The following is an 18,366-nucleotide window of genomic DNA, read 5'->3' as shown; positions in this document are numbered from 1 at the left end:
CAAAAGCAGACTGATTTTTTCCATTCCTTTATTTAATGAATAGTCATTATGGAGAAAATTTAGATTTGAGTCAATGGTGTAAAGCCATGCCTGCCAGGCAGTATACTTAGCACATAGTCACATTTAAGTATAACATGTTCTTCTCACAATTTTGGATGAAAACTACAATATCATTTTGAATAATATCAGAAAATTAAAATGACATGACAGGATTGACAAAACATCCATGGTATAAAATCATAGTCCTCTTGGTGCAGGGATCACTTCTTCCTTCCGCCTCTCTCCTTCAGTGCCAGGTGAATGACTGAACCATTAATCATGTTGTAATAAGCCAGAGAGTTGGAATCCTTGATGAAAATGCCCTGCAAGTGGAAAAAAAATATTTATTATTATTATTATTATTATTCAATCACTCATTAACATAAATGTGCACATGACGTCCCATTTTCAATGAGGTGAGAAGAAAAGTTTACCTCATACTGCAACTTCTGTTTTCCTGCTGGCATGCCTGTGGCTTCATGGATTTTGACTTTAATAACAGACACCTGAGGAGACATTGCATTTACACATTTATTAGGCAGTTTTTACAATTATTAAAAACACACAAACAATAATGCAAGTTCTACATACCTGGTCTGTGAGAGGGACAGTGAAATTCAGCACTTGGCCGTTCAGCTTCCATTCGGTCTTGTCCTGCATGTTGGGGACTTGTACTTTAACTGCCACAGGACCCTGGAGAGAAAAAATAAATAAATGAAGGCTCAAGTTATGACAAACTGAGAATGTTTGAATGAGAAACTTACAGCAAGATAGTTAGATGAACTTAAGTATTAAAAGACCCAATCAGTATTTTGACTGTTTTTATTACAGGTAAATCTACATTTATTGCCAAAGATGCTGACTGGCTGACGAAAAGTAAGAACTGAAAATGTACACATTTCTACATTCATAAATTATTACTGATACACACAAGACGTTAGCAATTCATAAACATTCATTAGTTGTTGTCTATCAGTACATTTTATTTGATGATCTGTCAATGAATTTGGGGTCAGCAGAAAGTTTCAATCCTGTACTTTGAATTTTGTCTGCATGCAGATCATACATTTTGGAAATGGACAAATGGCATTGGTTAATTTTCAACGCAACAAATTTTCAATACATCACTGCTTTAACATACCTTGTTTCTACGAAGGAACTCCTCCTCTGGAATAAGGTTGTCCTCTGTCTTCATCTTCTTGCTGACAGGCTCATCATCATGAGGTGGGGGTGGGTGAGCTGGCGGTGCAGGAGCGCTTGGGGGTTGTGGCACTGGAGGAGCGGGGACAAATGCTGGAAGTAGAAGGGGAATAATTTAATTTAAAATTGTCGGGGGAAAAAAAGTAACAAGTATTGATTTGCTTAACCATGGGTTATTTATTTTCAATGTGATAATTGTGTGGAAACTTTCGTACCAGTTGGGACAACCATGGGAGGTGGTCTAGGGGCCATGATGTGGGGTCCTGATGGCGGCATTGGAACCACATTGATGCGAGGACCAGGAATCATGGGAGGCATTTGCGTTAAAACTTGTCCTGGTCCAAGGCGCACCACAGGAGACACCTGTGGCCTTGGAATTACAGGTACAGCAGACAGAAGAGTGGTGCGCACTGGGGGTGCCATCTGTCAACAAGCACATTAGTGTGTTATAAAATAAAGATAAATATTTTAATCTGATTAAGAATGAACTGCTTTTCAAGTAACTTACAGAGGAGGGTGGGCGAGGCACATGCATCTGAGGACTGGGTTTGAGCATATTTCCTGAAGACGAGGGAAGGGGAGGCTGGTGATGAATTTCATTGGGCTTGCTTGGACCAATTTTCTCTTTAGTGTCATCCTCTCCCACCAGCCCTTTGGCCTTGTGAATGGCTTCAATCTGCTCTTGTAGAGTGATGTTGGCCTGTGCTGCCTGCTGAGTACGTGCCATGCTTCCTGAGTGGCCGTCCCAGGTAACCTGATGACAGAAGGACAAAAAGTTACAGAAAACCACAAAAGAATAAAAATCAAACCAAGTTACATGTAACTTTTGTACTATATAATCCCACAGCTGTACTCACCTTCTCCTCTGGCTTCTGGATTTCTTCTTCTCCGATCTTCTTACCGATGGCTGTCTCTTCCACACCGAAGATATCGGTACGTCTCTCGGCCAGTTGTTTCAAGCTGCTCTCAATATCCAGACCAGGAGCGTAGACTTCATCTTCGGTCTGCCTCTCTCTGATGCTGCGGTCCCTTTGCTCCAGCCAGCGTGGATCCAGCAGACCAATACGCATGTGCTCTTGCATCTTACTGGCTTGGATCTTCTCACCAGTAATTGGTGAGATGAGGTACTCATCCGGAGCTGTGATTGGAGGCTGAGGCTTGGAAGCTAAGGGGAGGACGGTGTGAGATCAACACATGTTATAAAAAGTAATAACTTATGAGAGGCAAGTTGGACTTGGTATTTTACAAGGAAGCATTTGTTACCTTTGGGGTCGTAGTCTTTGCGAATAATAACCTGGTCTGGAGTTGGGGGCAGTGGGGGTGGCATCGGGTTGTCTGGTGGCAGTGGTGCCTTCATCCCATCATCGTCATCATCAGATCCCTGAAAAAAGCAGCAAAGGAAAATTATAGTTATAGGTAATTATAGTTACCAACAATAAATAATACAATACAAAATTGCCATGGATCATTTTCTTTTCAGTGTTTTCTTACCTCATCCATGTCCTGAACCTGTGTGTCTTGATCAGGCTGTGAGGGATGGCCTTCGTTCCGATCCTGACGGTCATCATCGTCATCCTCACTTTCAACCTCCATCTCCACTTCCTCACTCTCTCCATACTTCTCATAGCGCTCTTGGATTAGGATACGAGCGCCAAGCTCCTCTGGTGTGGTAGGTGGGGGGAAGTGGCCTGTGGAAATACAGATACAAATAGAGATTATTAATGAATTATACACATTGGACTTGCACTTTGAAAGCTTATAATTACTGTGGGTTTATTACCTTGCTCATTGGGCTGGAAATCCACCGTCTCAACAACTACAAAGTCATGCCAGTCGATTTGGGCATAAGCCACCCGCTCTTTCTCTCTTTCCTCCTCCTCCTTCTTTCTCTCACGCTCCTGGAACTTTGCCCATTCAACACGGTACCTCACCTGGTGGATGTGCAGTGGAACAGCTGATTAACATGGGCAACAGGCTGTTAAATGCCTCATTTGAGCAACAATCACAGTTAAAGGTGATTACCTGGTCCATAACCTCTCTTGGATGCTCAGCCTCTCTCTTCAGCTTGGTCAGTAGGCCTTTAGGAGGGATCAGAATCTACAGGTTGAGAGACAAGAACAAAATATAGTTTAACATCACAACAAAAATAAAGAATGAAAATAAAATCACAAAGGCGTGGTTATTCACCTTAGTGTACTGCTCAACTAATTTGGTGAAGTAGTTGAAGAGGCTGTGCTGCGGCCGCAGGAAGTCAAACTGGTAGTTCCTCTGTTCTTTCTGCATGAGCTGAGTAAGAAACTGGCGACCATTGCGGGCGACAAACTGGGCAGTCAGCTTGACAACATCCAGATCAAATGCTGAGATTGATGGAGGATCTGCAATAAACTCAAACTCAGGAGGAGGTTCTTTGGGTACCACTGTCTCCTGAATCACCTGTGACTGCACCTATTGAAAAGCAGAAAAAATAGTTAATGACACCAAATAATGACTGGAATACAAATCAAATGTAATCGCACAATGAAATGAAATGACTTACTTTTTGAGGGAGCTGCTGCGATTGCTGCAATGCCTGCTGCTGCATAACCTTGGGTATAGCTGCAGATGGCTCCTGTGCTTTGCCCTCCTTAAATTCATTAACCTTATGACGGTAGTAGGCATGGTATGGGTCGCTGGGGTTGAGGAAATTAAACTTTGGATTGTTGATTTCATTCTGCCGGATTCTTGCTTCAAATTCAGGCCCATTCCTGTGAAATGAAAAGGTAAGAGTTGGTTTTCTCAGGACATAAAAACCAGTAGATTCCAGCTGTATTAAATATATTTCACACATCTGGAGCAACCAACCTGGCTACAAAGCTGGCTGTCTTGTCAACAATGTTTCGGACTTCGGGAGGTGGATATATGATACCGACGATGGGTTTGGTGGCAGGGGTTTCCTCTGGTGGTGCGTCATTCTGTTGACAAGATTTACATTTGTTAGGATACAGTATATAAGACTGCTTTTACATATAATTTTTAAAAAAAACAAGCTCTGCAAATTAATATCTTTTAGACAGAACTTTAATAGGACAATGTTAAAATAAGCACATATCCCCAAAGTTATCTCTGACTGAATATCAACACTAGAGCCTTCAAGTACAAATACTTACAATGCCAAATCACACAGATTCTCACATATCAGGTCGTGGTCTTTTTGGGGGACATTACATAGACTGCTACTTGCCTATACTTAACTCTTACCCTTTAACTAACTTAAACCACTGACACAAAAAAAAAAATCACAACTTTTCCAATTGGGGACACGGTCTTCGCCAATGAAGTGATCCTAAGTATTAAAATGTTGTCCCCAATAGTAGCCTCTAACAGACCATACACACCCGCACACTTACAGCTTAAGTTAAATTTTATTAGCTGAGGTGTGGACTCAAAACTTCAGATATTAAAACTCAATAACGTTAACACCTCTACCACCAAGCTAATGAAGGCGAATACAACTTGGCATTTAAAGCATAAAAACATGTAAGAAAACTCTACAGCAATATTATTTCCAAAACACGATAATCTGGATAATACACAGACCTCACTATGAAAGTTTTCATGGGACACTACTTCATTGTACATGAGTTTTCTAGCATGCTAACTTTAGCTTGCAGCGGTAGCCTTACCTTGATGCCAGGCTCCGGCTGAACAATTTGAACAGGCCCAGGCGGCATGGCTGTGTCTTTGTATCAAGCTTCAAGTCACCTGCAAACAACCAACCACAAATACCCGTTTTAGGTACACTTATGTTTTCATGTATGTGTTATTGGAGCGGTCAATCACAGCTAAACGCCTGTTTTTGTTGTAGTTGAATACTTACTGCGTCGCGGTTTCGTTGACCCCGCTCTTCAATGGAGACGTATTGCTTCCGGAAACAAGCCGCAAAGCATCATGGGCGTTGTAGTACTTTTTTAAGGTTGTCACGGTGACGTAATGTCAACAAGCTACACCTTCACTCCCATTACTTGCAGAAAACAAATATAAGCCAGCTTGTCAGAAATGAGTCAGTTGTTAGGTCGTCAAGACTGCATCGATAGTCTCCGGAAAGACCTCGTCGACCTTCAAGGAGCCATTCTGGACGTCTTTTCCAGAACCGGGCCGGTCCACTTTACCTCCTGGAAGTTCCCGGACAAACTCTCCTGTAACCTGGACCTGGCAGCCCTGCTGGAGCAGTATGACTTCGTGGAGGGAGAGGATGCATTCAATCAGCACTCCCATATTGTCTTATTGGAGCTGGTGACTGACAGGTAAAATAAAGCTGAATCTTACATCACATTCAGAAATAAGTCTTAGTCTAATTTATTTCCCCACTCTTCTCCCTAAACAAGAATGCTGCTTCTTATACAAAGCTTTAATGCTTATGTTGAGCAACTGAGGAGCAACTACAAAAGAGACCAGACCCAGCAGAAAGGATGCCTGTCAGTTGGTCTTGTGGTCAGAAACTATTGGAGTAATTTAGTTCAGCTTTCAAACATTATGGTAGGTACATAGTATTTATCTAAGTGGAAATAACACAATTAAAAAGAGTGACTGCGTTGACTTATATATTTAATTATTTATTGGCATGTTTTCTTTATTCTGTCAGGGGATCTGCAAAGACATAAAAAAACAGACAAAAATTAGGATGTCTGATTGTGGTGATACTGGGACAGTGTCATCTTCCTCCCGCCAAATAAGCTCAAGGAGTGAAAGTTGCACACATTGCTTATCTGCCTGGTCTTCAACAAGCTCCTTCAAGTTTCTCCCAGAGAATCATGTTCCCTCCAGCCCCATTCATAGCACACCATGCTCCCCTAAAACTGACAACCACAATGTAAGCTCCCAGACAGTCGAATCATCCCTCGTCCCCTGCAATGCATGTCATCAAGTGCAATCTGTGTTGAGAAAGACAGGAGATGCCTTGATAGAACTGTTTCAAAGTGAGGGCCTGCCCTCGTCACTGCAGCCGCTGTTAGTAGCTGTGGAGGACACTCTGGAGCTGGGCCAAATGACAGCAGGTGATGTTTCCCAATGGGCCAATGAGCAGCTTAGAGACATGCGCCGGCTGGCAAAACATCTACAAGATGTGCGGGGTACGGTACAGCCTCTTGGGGAAAGACTAGCGGCAGCAGAAGCAGATCGGGAGAGATTCAGGTCTCATATGGAAAGAGCACAGAAAGAGCGAAAGCAAGAAGTGGAAAATCACCAATCCAGCATGGTTAAGCTGGGGTTTTCGCTGCAGAAAGCACAGAGATCCGTGAAAGAAACAGAACAAAGGCTACGAGAGGAGCAAAAGCAAAACAAAAGAGGTGCAGTAAACTCACAAATAAATATAATGGAAACACATTGAAATCACTTTTAATACTGTATGCTTAATCTCTTTTCCGTAACAGAAACTTTGTACCTGGAGGAGAGTAATTCCAGACTGAAAGAAAAAGTAGCAGAGCAACAAGATACATTACAAGCACTTGGTGAGGACGTGAAGGATTTCAGTTTTCCATCTTGTCATGCTTCTTACAATGTTTATATTTTTCAGGAGCCTGTTGAATTAAAACCCTTGCCTTAACTATACACACAAAATAAACTGATATGATGTGTGATGGGCCATTTATTCTGTGGCAGAGTGTGAGAGGAATGATCTGCAGGAGAAAATGAGGGCCTTGCATGTAGAGGAAGAGGCCTGTTGTAAACTTCATGAAAGGATCCAGCAGTTAGAGAGTCAAATCTCTGAAACTCAGCTACTTCTTCACAAAGAGAATGCCAAGTACCACAGCGCTTGCCGTCAGCAGGAGGTCAGTCACGACTAACATCATATTATTTCTTGTATTCATTTTGAGACCTTGACTGTTGAGACCAGTAAATGATTCACATAACCATTTACAAATAGATTTATGTGGGCGTTATTGTTTTCTCACTGTGCTTCCAGTCAATGCAGACAAAGCAGAAATCTTTGTTAGGGAGAGTGGATGCTCTCGATGAAGAGTGTGAAGAGCTGCAGAAGCAGTTGGGAGAGAGTGAGGAGAGACAGCTCAACCTGCACAATCAGCTGCAGCGGATGTCGGAGGAGAAGGAACAATTGCAGGCTCAACTCACCCGACAACAGGTTTACCAGAGTTCTTTCATACCCAACACCCATTATTTTATATAACCTTCTAAAACTTAGTCACCCACTCTGTGGTGCTTCTTTCCAACAGGACCTGTGTTTTGAGCTCCAAAAGGAGAAGCAGACATTAGAAACACACGTGGGCGAGTTAAAGGACAATGTGGCTGAGCTGAAGGAATATGTGCAATCTTTAAAGGAGAGGGAGCGGTTTTTGGTGGCTTTCCCAGAGCTCAGCCCTCCGGCTCAGACTCAACCACAGAGTAGGCAAATATTTCCTCTGTCTTACAACAGCTTTTTACACGATAAAATTTACCTGAGTATACAATACCAGTCAAAAGTTTGGGCATTTCTCATTCAAGGGAATGGGAAGGTGTGTCTAAATGTTTACATATCATTGCTGTTTACCTTCCTCTGCACGAGCTGTCTGTGGATTTTGGAATACACAGAGAATCTTCTGTGTTAATTTGACAGAATTGAAATGTCCCTAAATACACACATTCACACTTTAGCAGAAAGGTAAGCTTCAAGAGTGATTCTGCATGAATTATTTGGAAAAGAATCCAGTCATGTCCCAATTTCCTCTTTATTGATTACTTTGGACAGGTTGAATGTTATCATGTTGCTCTTTGCATTTTTACAAGGTACAGGAAATGTGCTTTTGGATATGGAGCAACAATTGCAGGCAAACTGCATTCGAATAAGAGTTCTGGAGCAGGAGAATGCTGCTCTGCACGGCAGCATTGTGAAACTGAGGGAACGAGAACAACATAATGCTGTCAAGGTAGGGCAGAAATGTGTGAATTACATATGCATGAACTGTCCATTTAGCTGCTACATTTTTTAAATTTTTTTATGTTGTGTTGGGATTATTGTAAGTTACATTAAAATTCATTTGCTCTGTTGTTGTTGACAGGAAACTTCACCTCAGCAGACATGGAGCCTCTCTCTACCTAGCACACCAGTAGAAAAGCAACAAAATCACCTGACACAAATGACACAGAGTCAATTGTAAGTATATTCTAACAAAAGTACCAAAAGCACACAATTTATAAATTATTTATTATCATATTATATCTCTGGTATTGTGCTACTTCTCCATCACACCACAGGCAGAGCATGAGTGCAGTGCAGCTGGGATACAGTAACAGAGTTAAGGAAGCAAGAGGAGGGAAAAGTGGTCTGGAGTCAGCTGGGTCAGAGGATCGTATGTCAACTGCTGCCTCCCCCTCCTCCTTACAAATTCACCTTCAAACCCTCAACCTCGACACAAGCGCCACTGCTGCTAAAACCTCTACAAAAGCACACAGGACTTCTCTCTTTTCTCAAACCAGGAGCTTTAATCAAAGGAAAAAATGAAACCCTTAATATGTAAATACATTTAAAAAAGTCAGAGAGAGAAAGAACACAGCAACAACTGGCACATGAATTGGATTTTTAATTTAAAAATGTTTTTACCTAGATTTAATTGCCATATAATTTTATTTATTTCATGTTCATACCATTCTGTTTTTATCATTTTTACAGTGTCAGTATGCAAAAGGTGCATATTTTTATACCATCAGAGTGCACTACTGTTACTATTACATCTCATTATGTTTGGTAGTGATGTGCTGCATTGAAGTTTATAATTAATTTAATGTTGATAGATATGTAAAAGAAGAATGCAATTATACTGCTATTAATTGTGTCATCAAAGACTATCACATAGTACAGACATGTCCAAAATAATTGCTACCTTTGCCTTTTATTAAAATAATCCACCATTTGCACCGAGCAGTGTTGATCTTTTATTATCAACGCATGTCGATCTTTGGTTTGCAGTGGAAGAAAGACACTTTACAATACAGCCTGGACAAAATTATTGGTAATTAGGAGTTGTAATAAAATAATTGATTTGTAGTGATACTTTAAGCAGACTGTTGTGTTTTAATTAGTATCACAAGTGTTTTCAATCTGATAGTCACTCTTGCAACCAGTTTAAAATGAGAGAATTACTCCCTGCTGTTTGTTACCAGAGTGTGTACCACATTGAAAATGGAAAACAGAAGGAAAACTAGAGAGTGGTCTGAAAACACTAGAAAAAGGTAATAGCCAAGCATGGTCAATGTAATGGACTATCTCCAAAGAGATTGATGTTCCTGTGACCACTACTGCCAATATTATTGAGAAGTTTATGGCCCATTAAACTGTAGCCCACATCTCTGGATGTGGTTACACGAAGAAAATTGGCCCCAGACTGAGCAGAAGGATTGCTTAAATGGTTGAGAAAAAACAAGGAAAACTTTAATACAGATCCAAGTTGATCTTTAACTTAAGGGTATAGTAGTTTCAAGTAGCATCATCCATTGCTGTCTTGATGACAATGGGCTCCATGGTGGAAGACTCAGGAAGACTCAACTTTTTAAGAGGGAGACACAAAAAACCCCACAAACTGGACTTTGCTAAAATGCATGTTGACAAGCTACAGTCCGTCTGTGAGAATGTGCTTTGGATTGATGATACAAAATTAGAGCTTTTTGGTAAATCACACGAACCCTATATTTACAGAAGAAAAATTAAGCCTTCAGTCAAAAAACACTGCATGAAGGAGACTCAGTGATGCTTTGGGGTTTCTTTGCTCCCTCAGAGACTGAGTGCCTTGAACGTGTGCATGGAAGAAGACTATCAAGGAGTGAAACATACAGCCCAGTGTCAGAAAGCTGTTTCCTCCTTGCAGGTCATGGATCTTCCAGCAGTATATTGACCCCAAACATGCATCAACCGACCAAACATAACCAAACATACAGAACAGAACAATGGATGAGAGGGAAAGAAACTGCTATGAGCCCTGATCTGAATCCCATTGAACATATGTGGAAAGAAAAGCAGTTTGCTCAAGAAGAGTGGGCCAAACTGCCACTCTAGAAACCTTATTCAGAGTTACAGAAAGCGCTTGATTGCAGTTAATGCCTCCAGATGCTGTGCTACAAAATATTAATATAAGGGTAAGAATATTTTTGGCCATGCCATTTTCATTTGTTATAATTTTAAATAAAAAGTTGTAAATCAAAAGCAAAGTGTCAGTTATATTCAATGTGAAATAAAGAATGATGGATACCACCTACTTCTGTAGTTTCAACTTAATACAGAGAAACTTTAGTTGTTCTTAAAAAGGTGGATGGGTACCAATATTTTCAGCCACGTCTGTAGGTTTATGGATTTATGATATGCTTCTCAAACAAACCTGGATAGATCTGAATGATTTCCCTTCACATCACATGCTATTGAGTAAATAGGTGGTTCGTACAACCTTGAATGTTACACAAACAATGATACAGGGACAGATGCGCTGATAGATTGGTGGTGCCATCTCACAAGGGTGGGGAGTGGGGGTTTCCATGGCAACGCGAGTGCTCTGCAGGATTCATGCACTGTCGAATCCCTACAGACTTTTATTTCAGTCCGACCAAGATAATCTGTCAGTAAGTCCTCATTAGTTCACCAAGATCAGGACCACACATACTGTGGTCACTGCGAGGCATGCCTGTCGTTTGAGTATTTGCATCACACATCATGAAGTGCTTTTTGTTTCCCAGTGGTAATTTGAGATGCCATGAGCTCAGTTGTGTAATATGAGTCTAATAGAGAGGCTGAGAGACTTAGCTTGTACTGTTGTTGAGCTGTTAAAGTGAAACACAAATTTCATCATGTATTTGCTGACAGATAGTGAAAATGAGAATCTGTTCCTTACTGTCAATGCCTAATTAATATTACCAATCATCTTAGTATCAACACTCTGAGCACTCACCAATGATACCTGAATGGACACCTGATCTATCATGTCGTGGTGATGGCCTGAGGGTTAATCCTTAAATTGGGTTAACTATACAGTTGTGTCATCAAGCATGTAATTGAAGTTAGTCTTAAGCTCTTTCCCACAGTGCCATAGCTGTCAGTTGAACATTACATCAGTACTATGGTTGACAAAGTGATTAATTTAAATCACCTATAGCTTTTAGCCATGTTAATCAGGAGAAGCTGGCTCATAATGACTACATGTGCACTCCTCATTATATAAAAGAGAGGATTTGACATGAGACAAGTCATATCTATTCTACAATAGTTGTGTAATGCAGAGAGAATAGATAAGTTAGGCCATTTGAAAAAAAGAAGGTATTATCAGGGTTATGTTTCTATCTATTTTTGATGGCATACATATATGTACTATATGCGTACATGTGTACTTCATTATTTCAGCCAAATCCAAACCACCAACTCAAACCTACATCAAGGATAAGACTTTTCCCCCCGAGCATACTGCAATCAGATTATTCCACGATATTTATGTAAATGCTGCTTCAAAACATTTATTTTTCACTGATAACACAATATTTTGCAAGTTATACAGACATACACGATAACAGAAAGATTGAGACTGTAATGTGCAAGTACAGAATACAATACTATGCAGAAGAAAGAAAAGAACCGGATCATTTATAACTGTGCTTCCCGGCACAAAAAGACAGTGAATGTTCAGCTTAAAAAAGCACCACAGTATTAACATCCTTCACTGGGCCCTGACATCAAAAGCATTAACTGTGACACAAAACTACCCGACAATAGTAGTCAAACAGTGTGCAAAGTTGTACAAAATTCTCTTGAACCTGACGCCTCGTTGTAACTGTGCCAAAACGCCTTGTACGGTACATTCTCTTCCAAGTTTGTGTTTTGGTTTTAATAAGTAGTAATCATGAAGTGCTGTATAAGAGTTTTTTTGACAGTGAAATAAAATCAGAAATGCTATCAGAAAAACTAACAAAAAAACATCAGGACAGACTACTTGAACTTTGGAAATCAGTCTGCATTGATCAACATACATTTAAGGCCATCGGTTTCATATGTAACACATGCAAACATAACCTGAAATCAACAAAAACATATAAAGCATTATAGTAGTTTTTATAGGTTTTTTTGGAATTGAGATTAAACCCTTGTGTTTGTTGACATTTATGTTAGCGAATGAATGCTGTGGGAATGTTATCTGTATAATATGAGTGAGTTCTCACATGTGTGCCTTTCTCTAATCTAGGTCAAGCCACAGACTGGCGACAGGGACCGCCACAAATCTGCTGGGATTACGGAGGCCTCAGAGAGATGAAGCACATCCCAGGTTTAACATAACAACTGATGTCTGCCAATATTCTACCCTGCAAAGTTTGTGCTTGCTTTATATATCCAATAATCAAATGATCGACGTCACGTGATAATAATATAAGAGCTCAAGAATGTGCTTTTACATCTAATCTTGTACTATAAGGGATAGAGGGGAAAGGGCTGCTGTTTAAAGTTGTGTGAGAAAAAACGGCAAAATTAGTGACACGAAAGAGAACAGGGTCATGGGATGAGATTAAGAAGATTAAGTGAACCACTGAAATGTTGTCCTGTCAATTAGCACAAATGACCTAAGGAGACAAATAGAAGTACATGCATAACATAGAGCTTACTCATATAACAAAGACAGAAAATCAAGCAGCAGCAGGGACAAGAAACTCGAAAAACAAAAAACAAAGCTAAAGATGTATGTATAAAAGCAAAAATATGAATGGTAATAATAGAAAAATAAATACATAGGTTAGCATAGTGGATTAGACGATTTGTCAGAAGCCACTATAGGCAGGGCAGTCCCTAAGTACCAAAGAGAAGAGATGGACTAAGAGGATCCAAACGATCAGTTTCTCCTGAGGCTTTGGGTGGGAGTTTGAGAAACAGGCAAAAATGTAAATCCACTTAAGTCTGCATTCCTCTGCTTAATTAAAAAACGTGCAACACATGACTACTCACTACACTCAAAGATGATATCTTCAAAAATGCAGTGAAATGTCCTCTAACTTAACAACCCAATCACATTTTTGGTGAATATTGATTTTCCAGGTCCAGATCCATGTGAAAATTTAAAAAACATCCACTGAGTGTGCCTAACTAAAAGTTGTCACAAAGAAAGCACCATATATAACCTACAACCACGTGGGTTTTGACAAACTGGCAAGTTTGCAAGAAAAAGAGCTGGTTTTAAATGATGTATCACAATTTTGATGCTAGGAGTTACAGGACAGTAATAAAAGCTCTCTACTGTACATTGGAGTATTACAAGATATACAAATATGCTTCACAACAAGACAGAGAGCGTGCATCCCATCCTGTGGTGTGTATACATTTGCAGAGCGACAAGTACAGACTGTGGCAGGCCAGTCACACGCTAAAGGGAGTGAGATACAGAGAGTACAGTAGTATTATTCGAGCGTATGAGTGTGAGACAACAGATAATACCAGGCAGTTGTAATGGATTTGTTTGTTCACAAATCATCTCTTTCCAGCATACTCTTCAGCTGACGGGGTAGTGGAGGGGCTGATGTGGTGCGCCGAGGTATCCACTTGCCCATCGGGCTGGACAGACTGTACTGTTTCTACCAGGCTGCCGCTGGGTAGCACCACGTACCGGGCAGCCATGTCTGAGGGCTGCAGCTCCCGCATGCCCTCCTTACTGTGCCAGATACCATAGCCAAAATACACAATGAGACCTGCGAAAAGGACACCATGAATCACTTTTATGTGCAATATCATGTTACGTTTTCTATGAAATGATACGGCTGGTGATTTCCAATATTTTTCTTATTGTCAACAAAATTCATGTGCAGGGAGTGCTACTTTGTAAATTTCTCAAAGAACTTGTTATATGTATCACAACAAGCAAGTTAAGCTCTGTAAACAGATGCAGTGGTGTCTGCCTTACACAGAACTACTCTCTGGACACTGAGAATGTGATGTGATGTGAATGTTATTATTAGTCTTTTCTATATATCTTCTAATGAACTACATCTGTGTCACAATGGAACATGTCACTTAGTGCAGTGGCGTGGCTCATTAACATGCTTTTAATAGTTTTAGGACAACAACAATGGTCTACCGCACAGAGGAATAAGATATATCAGACTTTGGATACACACACAATACTTGTAAGTAAGATGAGCTACTTTTTGTTTTGGGTCTACACATGCAACTTATTGACAATAAGAAAAATATGTAAAATCACCAGCCTTTAACATTGTTTTTACCAATGACATGAGCAAATGGGCAAAATCTATAGACTTTTGATTGAGTAATCCATATAAACACTGCAGGTTAATAGCTTTGATATTATAAGTTAAGTTGATCTTTCTGTAATACAAATTACAATACAATACAATACTATTTCAGAAGCCCTCAATATGTCTAAAGCTTCACATTTATTGTTGTCAATGAAATCCAATACTTCATTATATTAAACAAAAAAAGTTTCATGTGACATGTGATTATTGTGGATTATCCTCTTTGGTGTAGTATTGATAACTTGGCTTTAACTCTTTCCATCTAAACTGTGAGTCAAAATAAGAAATCCCATGCTTCAGAAAGTTGTTTTTTTCCCCACCAGCTGCCATTATGGAAGGTAATTGGTCATTCCTTTCTCTAGGGAAAAGGAGGTCTGAGAGAGAGAACCTAGCCTAAGGACCTGTCAGGTGTAATATTCTATGAGTGTGCATCTTGTTAACTTGCTGCAGTCTGACAGTTGTATTTAAATGGTTTACTGGTCCAGAGAAGCCTTAAGCTAATCGTGTCTCCCCAGAGTAACCCCCCCTCCCCCCCGGGTTGAGAGGACGTTAACGCTGTTTGACCACCATCTACATCCTAAGATGGTGGCTGACAGAAGAGAAATGCCTCTCTGCCCTCTTAAAGAAAGGAGAAAATGTTTAATTTGATGATGTAATATAATTAAGTACATTAAGTTCATTGGAAACAGTGGACGGATGTTTTATGGCAGTGTTTTCAAACGACTTCCTGAGATAACATTCATTTCACATCATGTGTGCACAGTGGATTAGTTTGTCCCTGAGTAACCGAAATTACCCTAACAACTACAAACATGGTGTTTGTGTAACGAGGAAGTTGTATACCCAGTGCTTTTTATGTTCAGCAACCAATGTATTTGTTTCATAGGAATATGTTTCAGACTCTGAGAAAAGCTGAGGTTTTTGGTGCCACCATGTTTTCTGCATTCTTACCTAAGGCAATCCAAACAGTGAATCGAATCCAGGTGAGATAGCTGAGCTTCATCATAAGGAACACATTAATGAGGATGCTGGCACCTGGAGTCAATGGAACCAGAGGTACCTATACAACAATAAAACTTCAATCATAATCCAATCACAGTTTTCAATCATGTAGTTTACATAGCAATCACATTTGCTTTCAAATAAATTGGCGTTCACGTGAGGTTCAAACTACTAGTGAAAAACAGAGACATTCAATCACCATATTACACACAGTTGAATTTGAAGGTTATATAATAGTTGTTAAAATCATTAAGGAGCTCACCTGGAATGTTTTGCTGTTGGTTTGCGGCTCATGAGCCCATATGAGTGCCATGCTGATAACGTAAGCTAAGCTAAAAATCACGAGCAGCATTGTGAAACTCCAGAGCGGCAGATGCAGCTGGTTACTTCCAAATTCCAGCACAACACAGAGGGATACTGAGCTCACTATCAGAGTCAGCACGCAGAAGGCCACCACCTCGCCCGGCTCACAGTCCCCCAGCAGCTTGCCCAGGTACGGTTCCCAGTAGGCCCTCAGCTGCCCAACCCCTCTGCGCTCGCTTTTCTGCCTCTCTACCAACTGGAGTTTGTCAGAAAAGGACTCATACTGCTTCAGCTCCCCGCTGTCCTCAGTTATGGTCTGAGACTCTGAGGGAGCAGGTGAAGGCTCAGCGTTGGGGTTGGGAGATGTAGAAGCAGTTCCCTTGGAGCTGGCTTTGTCAGGTTGGAAGCGAAGCACAATAACACTAGCTGCCACAAAGGTGTACGCCAGCAGGGTACCGATGGACAAGAACTGAACCAAGGCCTCCAGATCAAAGATGAGAGCCATGGTGGCCATGAGGATTCCAAACACCAGAATAGCATTAACAGGGACTTTGGTGACAGGATTGACCCGTGCAAAAATGGAGAAGAACAACCCATCCTCTGCCATGGCGTACACAATCCGAGGGAGGGAGAAGAGATTACAGAGCAGCACGGTGTTCATGGCTAGAAATGGGAACAGAGAGTCATTAGAAAAACATAGGTCAAAATGTTGCAGTATGTAGTCAGTACCTCTGCTACCCATAATGCACTGCAATGTTAGTATGCCAGATATTTTAATTGTAATACTCAACACAGGTTTGACACTCACCACAGATGGAGCCTATTGCCACAATAATTCCAGCCCAACTGTAACCACGACGGAAAAAAGCATCTGCCAGAGCTGAGTTGGGGTCCAGTGTACGCCAGGGTACCATTAGTGTGAGCACTGTGGAGACCAGGATGTAAGCTGTTGCTGCCAGAGCAAGGGAGATCGCTGTGGCAGTGGGAACAGCTTTCTGTGGGTTCTTTGCCTCCTCACTTGAGGATGCTATCACGTCAAAGCCCACAAATGCGTAGAAGCACGTGGCCGAGCCTTCCAGTATTCCAGACAATCCAAAAGGTGCGAAACCCCCTTCTTTCTCGCTCCAATTTTCTGGTTGAGCCAGCATGAAGCCAAAGACCAGGATGAAAATGATGACAACCATGCTAATGACGGAGAAGATGTGGTTGAGGTAAGAGGACACTTGAACACCAAAGGAAATGAAGAACGAGGCAACTACTAAGATCCCTGCAGCAAGTAGATCAGGGTAGTGGGCAAGGAAGGGTATGTTCCACTGCATAACATGTGTTTCTGTGAAGTTTTGGATGGCGTGGTTAAAAATGGAGTCTAGATAACCACTCCATGCACGTGCCACAGCAGCGCCACCAATCATGTTCTCCAGAATCACATTCCAACCAATTAGAAAAGCCCAGACCTCTCCCACAGAGACGTAGGTAAACATGTAGGCAGATCCTGTTTTGGGAATGCGTGCTCCAAACTCTGCATAACAAAAGGCAGCCAATAAAGAAGCAAATCCTGCAAAAATGAAGGATATGATGACAGCAGGCCCAACCATGTCTTTAGCAACTGTGCCTGTCAGGACATAGAGCCCAGAGCCCACCATGCCCCCAACACCCAACAGTGTCAGGTCCAGGGTTGAGAGGCAGCGTTTCAGCGACGTCGCCATCATGTCATCATCCAGTGTCTTGAGTCGGTTCAGTTTCTGACAAAGGCGCACCGCTGGTGCACAGCCTCTTGAACAAGTTGCCATAGCTACAGTAGAGTTAGACAGGCCAGCTGGGCAGTATAGTATTGTAACAGTCACACTGGATCCATTACCATCCTATGAAGTTGACCTGCAAGACAGAGACAGACAGAGCATAAGCTCAATATTGACAAATGTAAATCGCTATACATCAAAAAGGGAAAAACTGGAAGGGTGCTGGTTTATGTGGCCTGACTTGTTTGACCTGTTTATGAATTCTACTTGAAATTTGACTCAGTATCCACAGAATGATGGTTAGACTTTATGCAATTGATGTTCATATTCTGGCTGTTTGGCTGGATTGGCAGACTGCAGGGTAGGGCAGAGACTGATGGACATATGTGAATGTTAGGAGAGTCAGTGTACAAATGCCACAGGATAGTCTTTCAACCTTTTACGGAAATACTAATTGAGTTAAAAATGATCACCTTACTTCTTTCATGCAATAGTGCCAAAGATTACGTCTAAATGTTGTTAAGTTTAGTGCAATAGCAGCACAATAAATCCCAATTACTTATTTAAATGACACACACACACACACACACACACACACACACACACACACACACACACACACACACACACACACACACACACAGTCAGCAGGCCCATTTAATGATGTGGTCTGCAACGAACCACTGAAAGTTTATCCATCAAGGTGTTGCAACGTGTGGAAGCGGACAGTCATCACTCAGTATAGGCCAGTCCACGTCATCTAACAGGCATCGGATGCGCTGATGTAAAAAAAACACAAAAACCCAACTAACTAAAATGAAGGAACATAGTTGATGTAGGC

The 18,366-nt window shown here is 41.1% G+C and overlaps 3 protein-coding genes across 3 annotated transcripts; 1 reads left to right on the top strand and 2 right to left on the bottom strand.

Moving 5' to 3' along the window:
* Positions 1-11: 11 nt before the first annotated feature.
* sf3a1 (splicing factor 3a, subunit 1) lies at positions 12-5,151 on the bottom strand. The gene is made up of 16 exons (XM_062418204.1): positions 5,096-5,151; positions 4,902-4,980; positions 4,081-4,190; positions 3,776-3,983; positions 3,427-3,684; positions 3,262-3,336; positions 3,020-3,170; positions 2,731-2,927; positions 2,503-2,620; positions 2,097-2,404; positions 1,748-1,993; positions 1,455-1,662; positions 1,181-1,332; positions 631-732; positions 474-545; positions 12-362 (listed from the first exon to the last, which is right to left on the bottom strand). Exons 2-16 carry the CDS (start codon positions 4,947-4,949, stop codon positions 261-263), a joined length of 2,355 nt encoding a protein of 784 aa, XP_062274188.1. The 5' UTR covers positions 4,950-4,980; positions 5,096-5,151; the 3' UTR covers positions 12-260.
* Positions 5,152-5,274: 123 nt separating this feature from the next.
* ccdc157 (coiled-coil domain containing 157) lies at positions 5,275-5,526 on the top strand. Its single transcript, XM_062418236.1, has one exon. It carries the CDS (start codon positions 5,275-5,277, stop codon positions 5,524-5,526), a length of 252 nt encoding a protein of 83 aa, XP_062274220.1.
* An 8,170-nt stretch (positions 5,527-13,696) lies between these two features.
* slc7a4 (solute carrier family 7 member 4) lies at positions 13,697-17,576 on the bottom strand. Its single transcript, XM_062417747.1, has 4 exons — positions 16,595-17,576; positions 15,746-16,449; positions 15,433-15,541; positions 13,697-13,914 (listed from the first exon to the last, which is right to left on the bottom strand). The coding sequence occupies exons 1-4, from the start codon at positions 17,574-17,576 to the stop codon at positions 13,697-13,699; spliced, it is 2,013 nt and encodes a 670-aa protein (XP_062273731.1).
* Between the last annotated feature and the right edge of the window lie 790 nt (positions 17,577-18,366).

Source organism: Scomber scombrus, chromosome 4, assembly GCF_963691925.1.
Source record: "Scomber scombrus chromosome 4, fScoSco1.1, whole genome shotgun sequence".
NCBI lineage: Eukaryota > Metazoa > Chordata > Actinopteri > Scombriformes > Scombridae > Scomber > Scomber scombrus.
Note: the sequence above shows the minus strand (reverse complement) of the source record. Positions and strands in the feature narration are given on the sequence as shown.

What these genes read in the sequence shown, in the direction of transcription:
- sf3a1 (XM_062418204.1), bottom strand. Translation starts at nt 4,949, where the DNA reads ATGCCGCCTGGGCCTGTTCAAATTGTTCAGCCGGAGCCTGGCATCAAG. An exon ending in ACAGCCAGCTTTGTAGCCAG is followed by an intron (nt 3,984 to 4,080) that starts GTTGGTTGCTCC and finishes TTCATTTCACAG; the next exon opens with GAATGGGCCTGAATTTGAAG. An exon ending in TCCAGAAGCCAGAGGAGAAG is followed by an intron (nt 1,994 to 2,096) that starts GTGAGTACAGCT and finishes TTCTGTCATCAG; the next exon opens with GTTACCTGGGACGGCCACTC.
- ccdc157 (XM_062418236.1), top strand. Translation starts at nt 5,275, where the DNA reads ATGAGTCAGTTGTTAGGTCGTCAAGACTGCATCGATAGTCTCCGGAAA.
- slc7a4 (XM_062417747.1), bottom strand. Translation starts at nt 17,576, where the DNA reads ATGGCAACTTGTTCAAGAGGCTGTGCACCAGCGGTGCGCCTTTGTCAG. An exon ending in CCAACAGCAAAACATTCCAG is followed by an intron (nt 15,542 to 15,745) that starts GTGAGCTCCTTA and finishes ATTGTTGTATAG; the next exon opens with GTACCTCTGGTTCCATTGAC. An exon ending in CACTGTTTGGATTGCCTTAG is followed by an intron (nt 13,915 to 15,432) that starts GTAAGAATGCAG and finishes TCCTTTTCGCAG; the next exon opens with GTCTCATTGTGTATTTTGGC.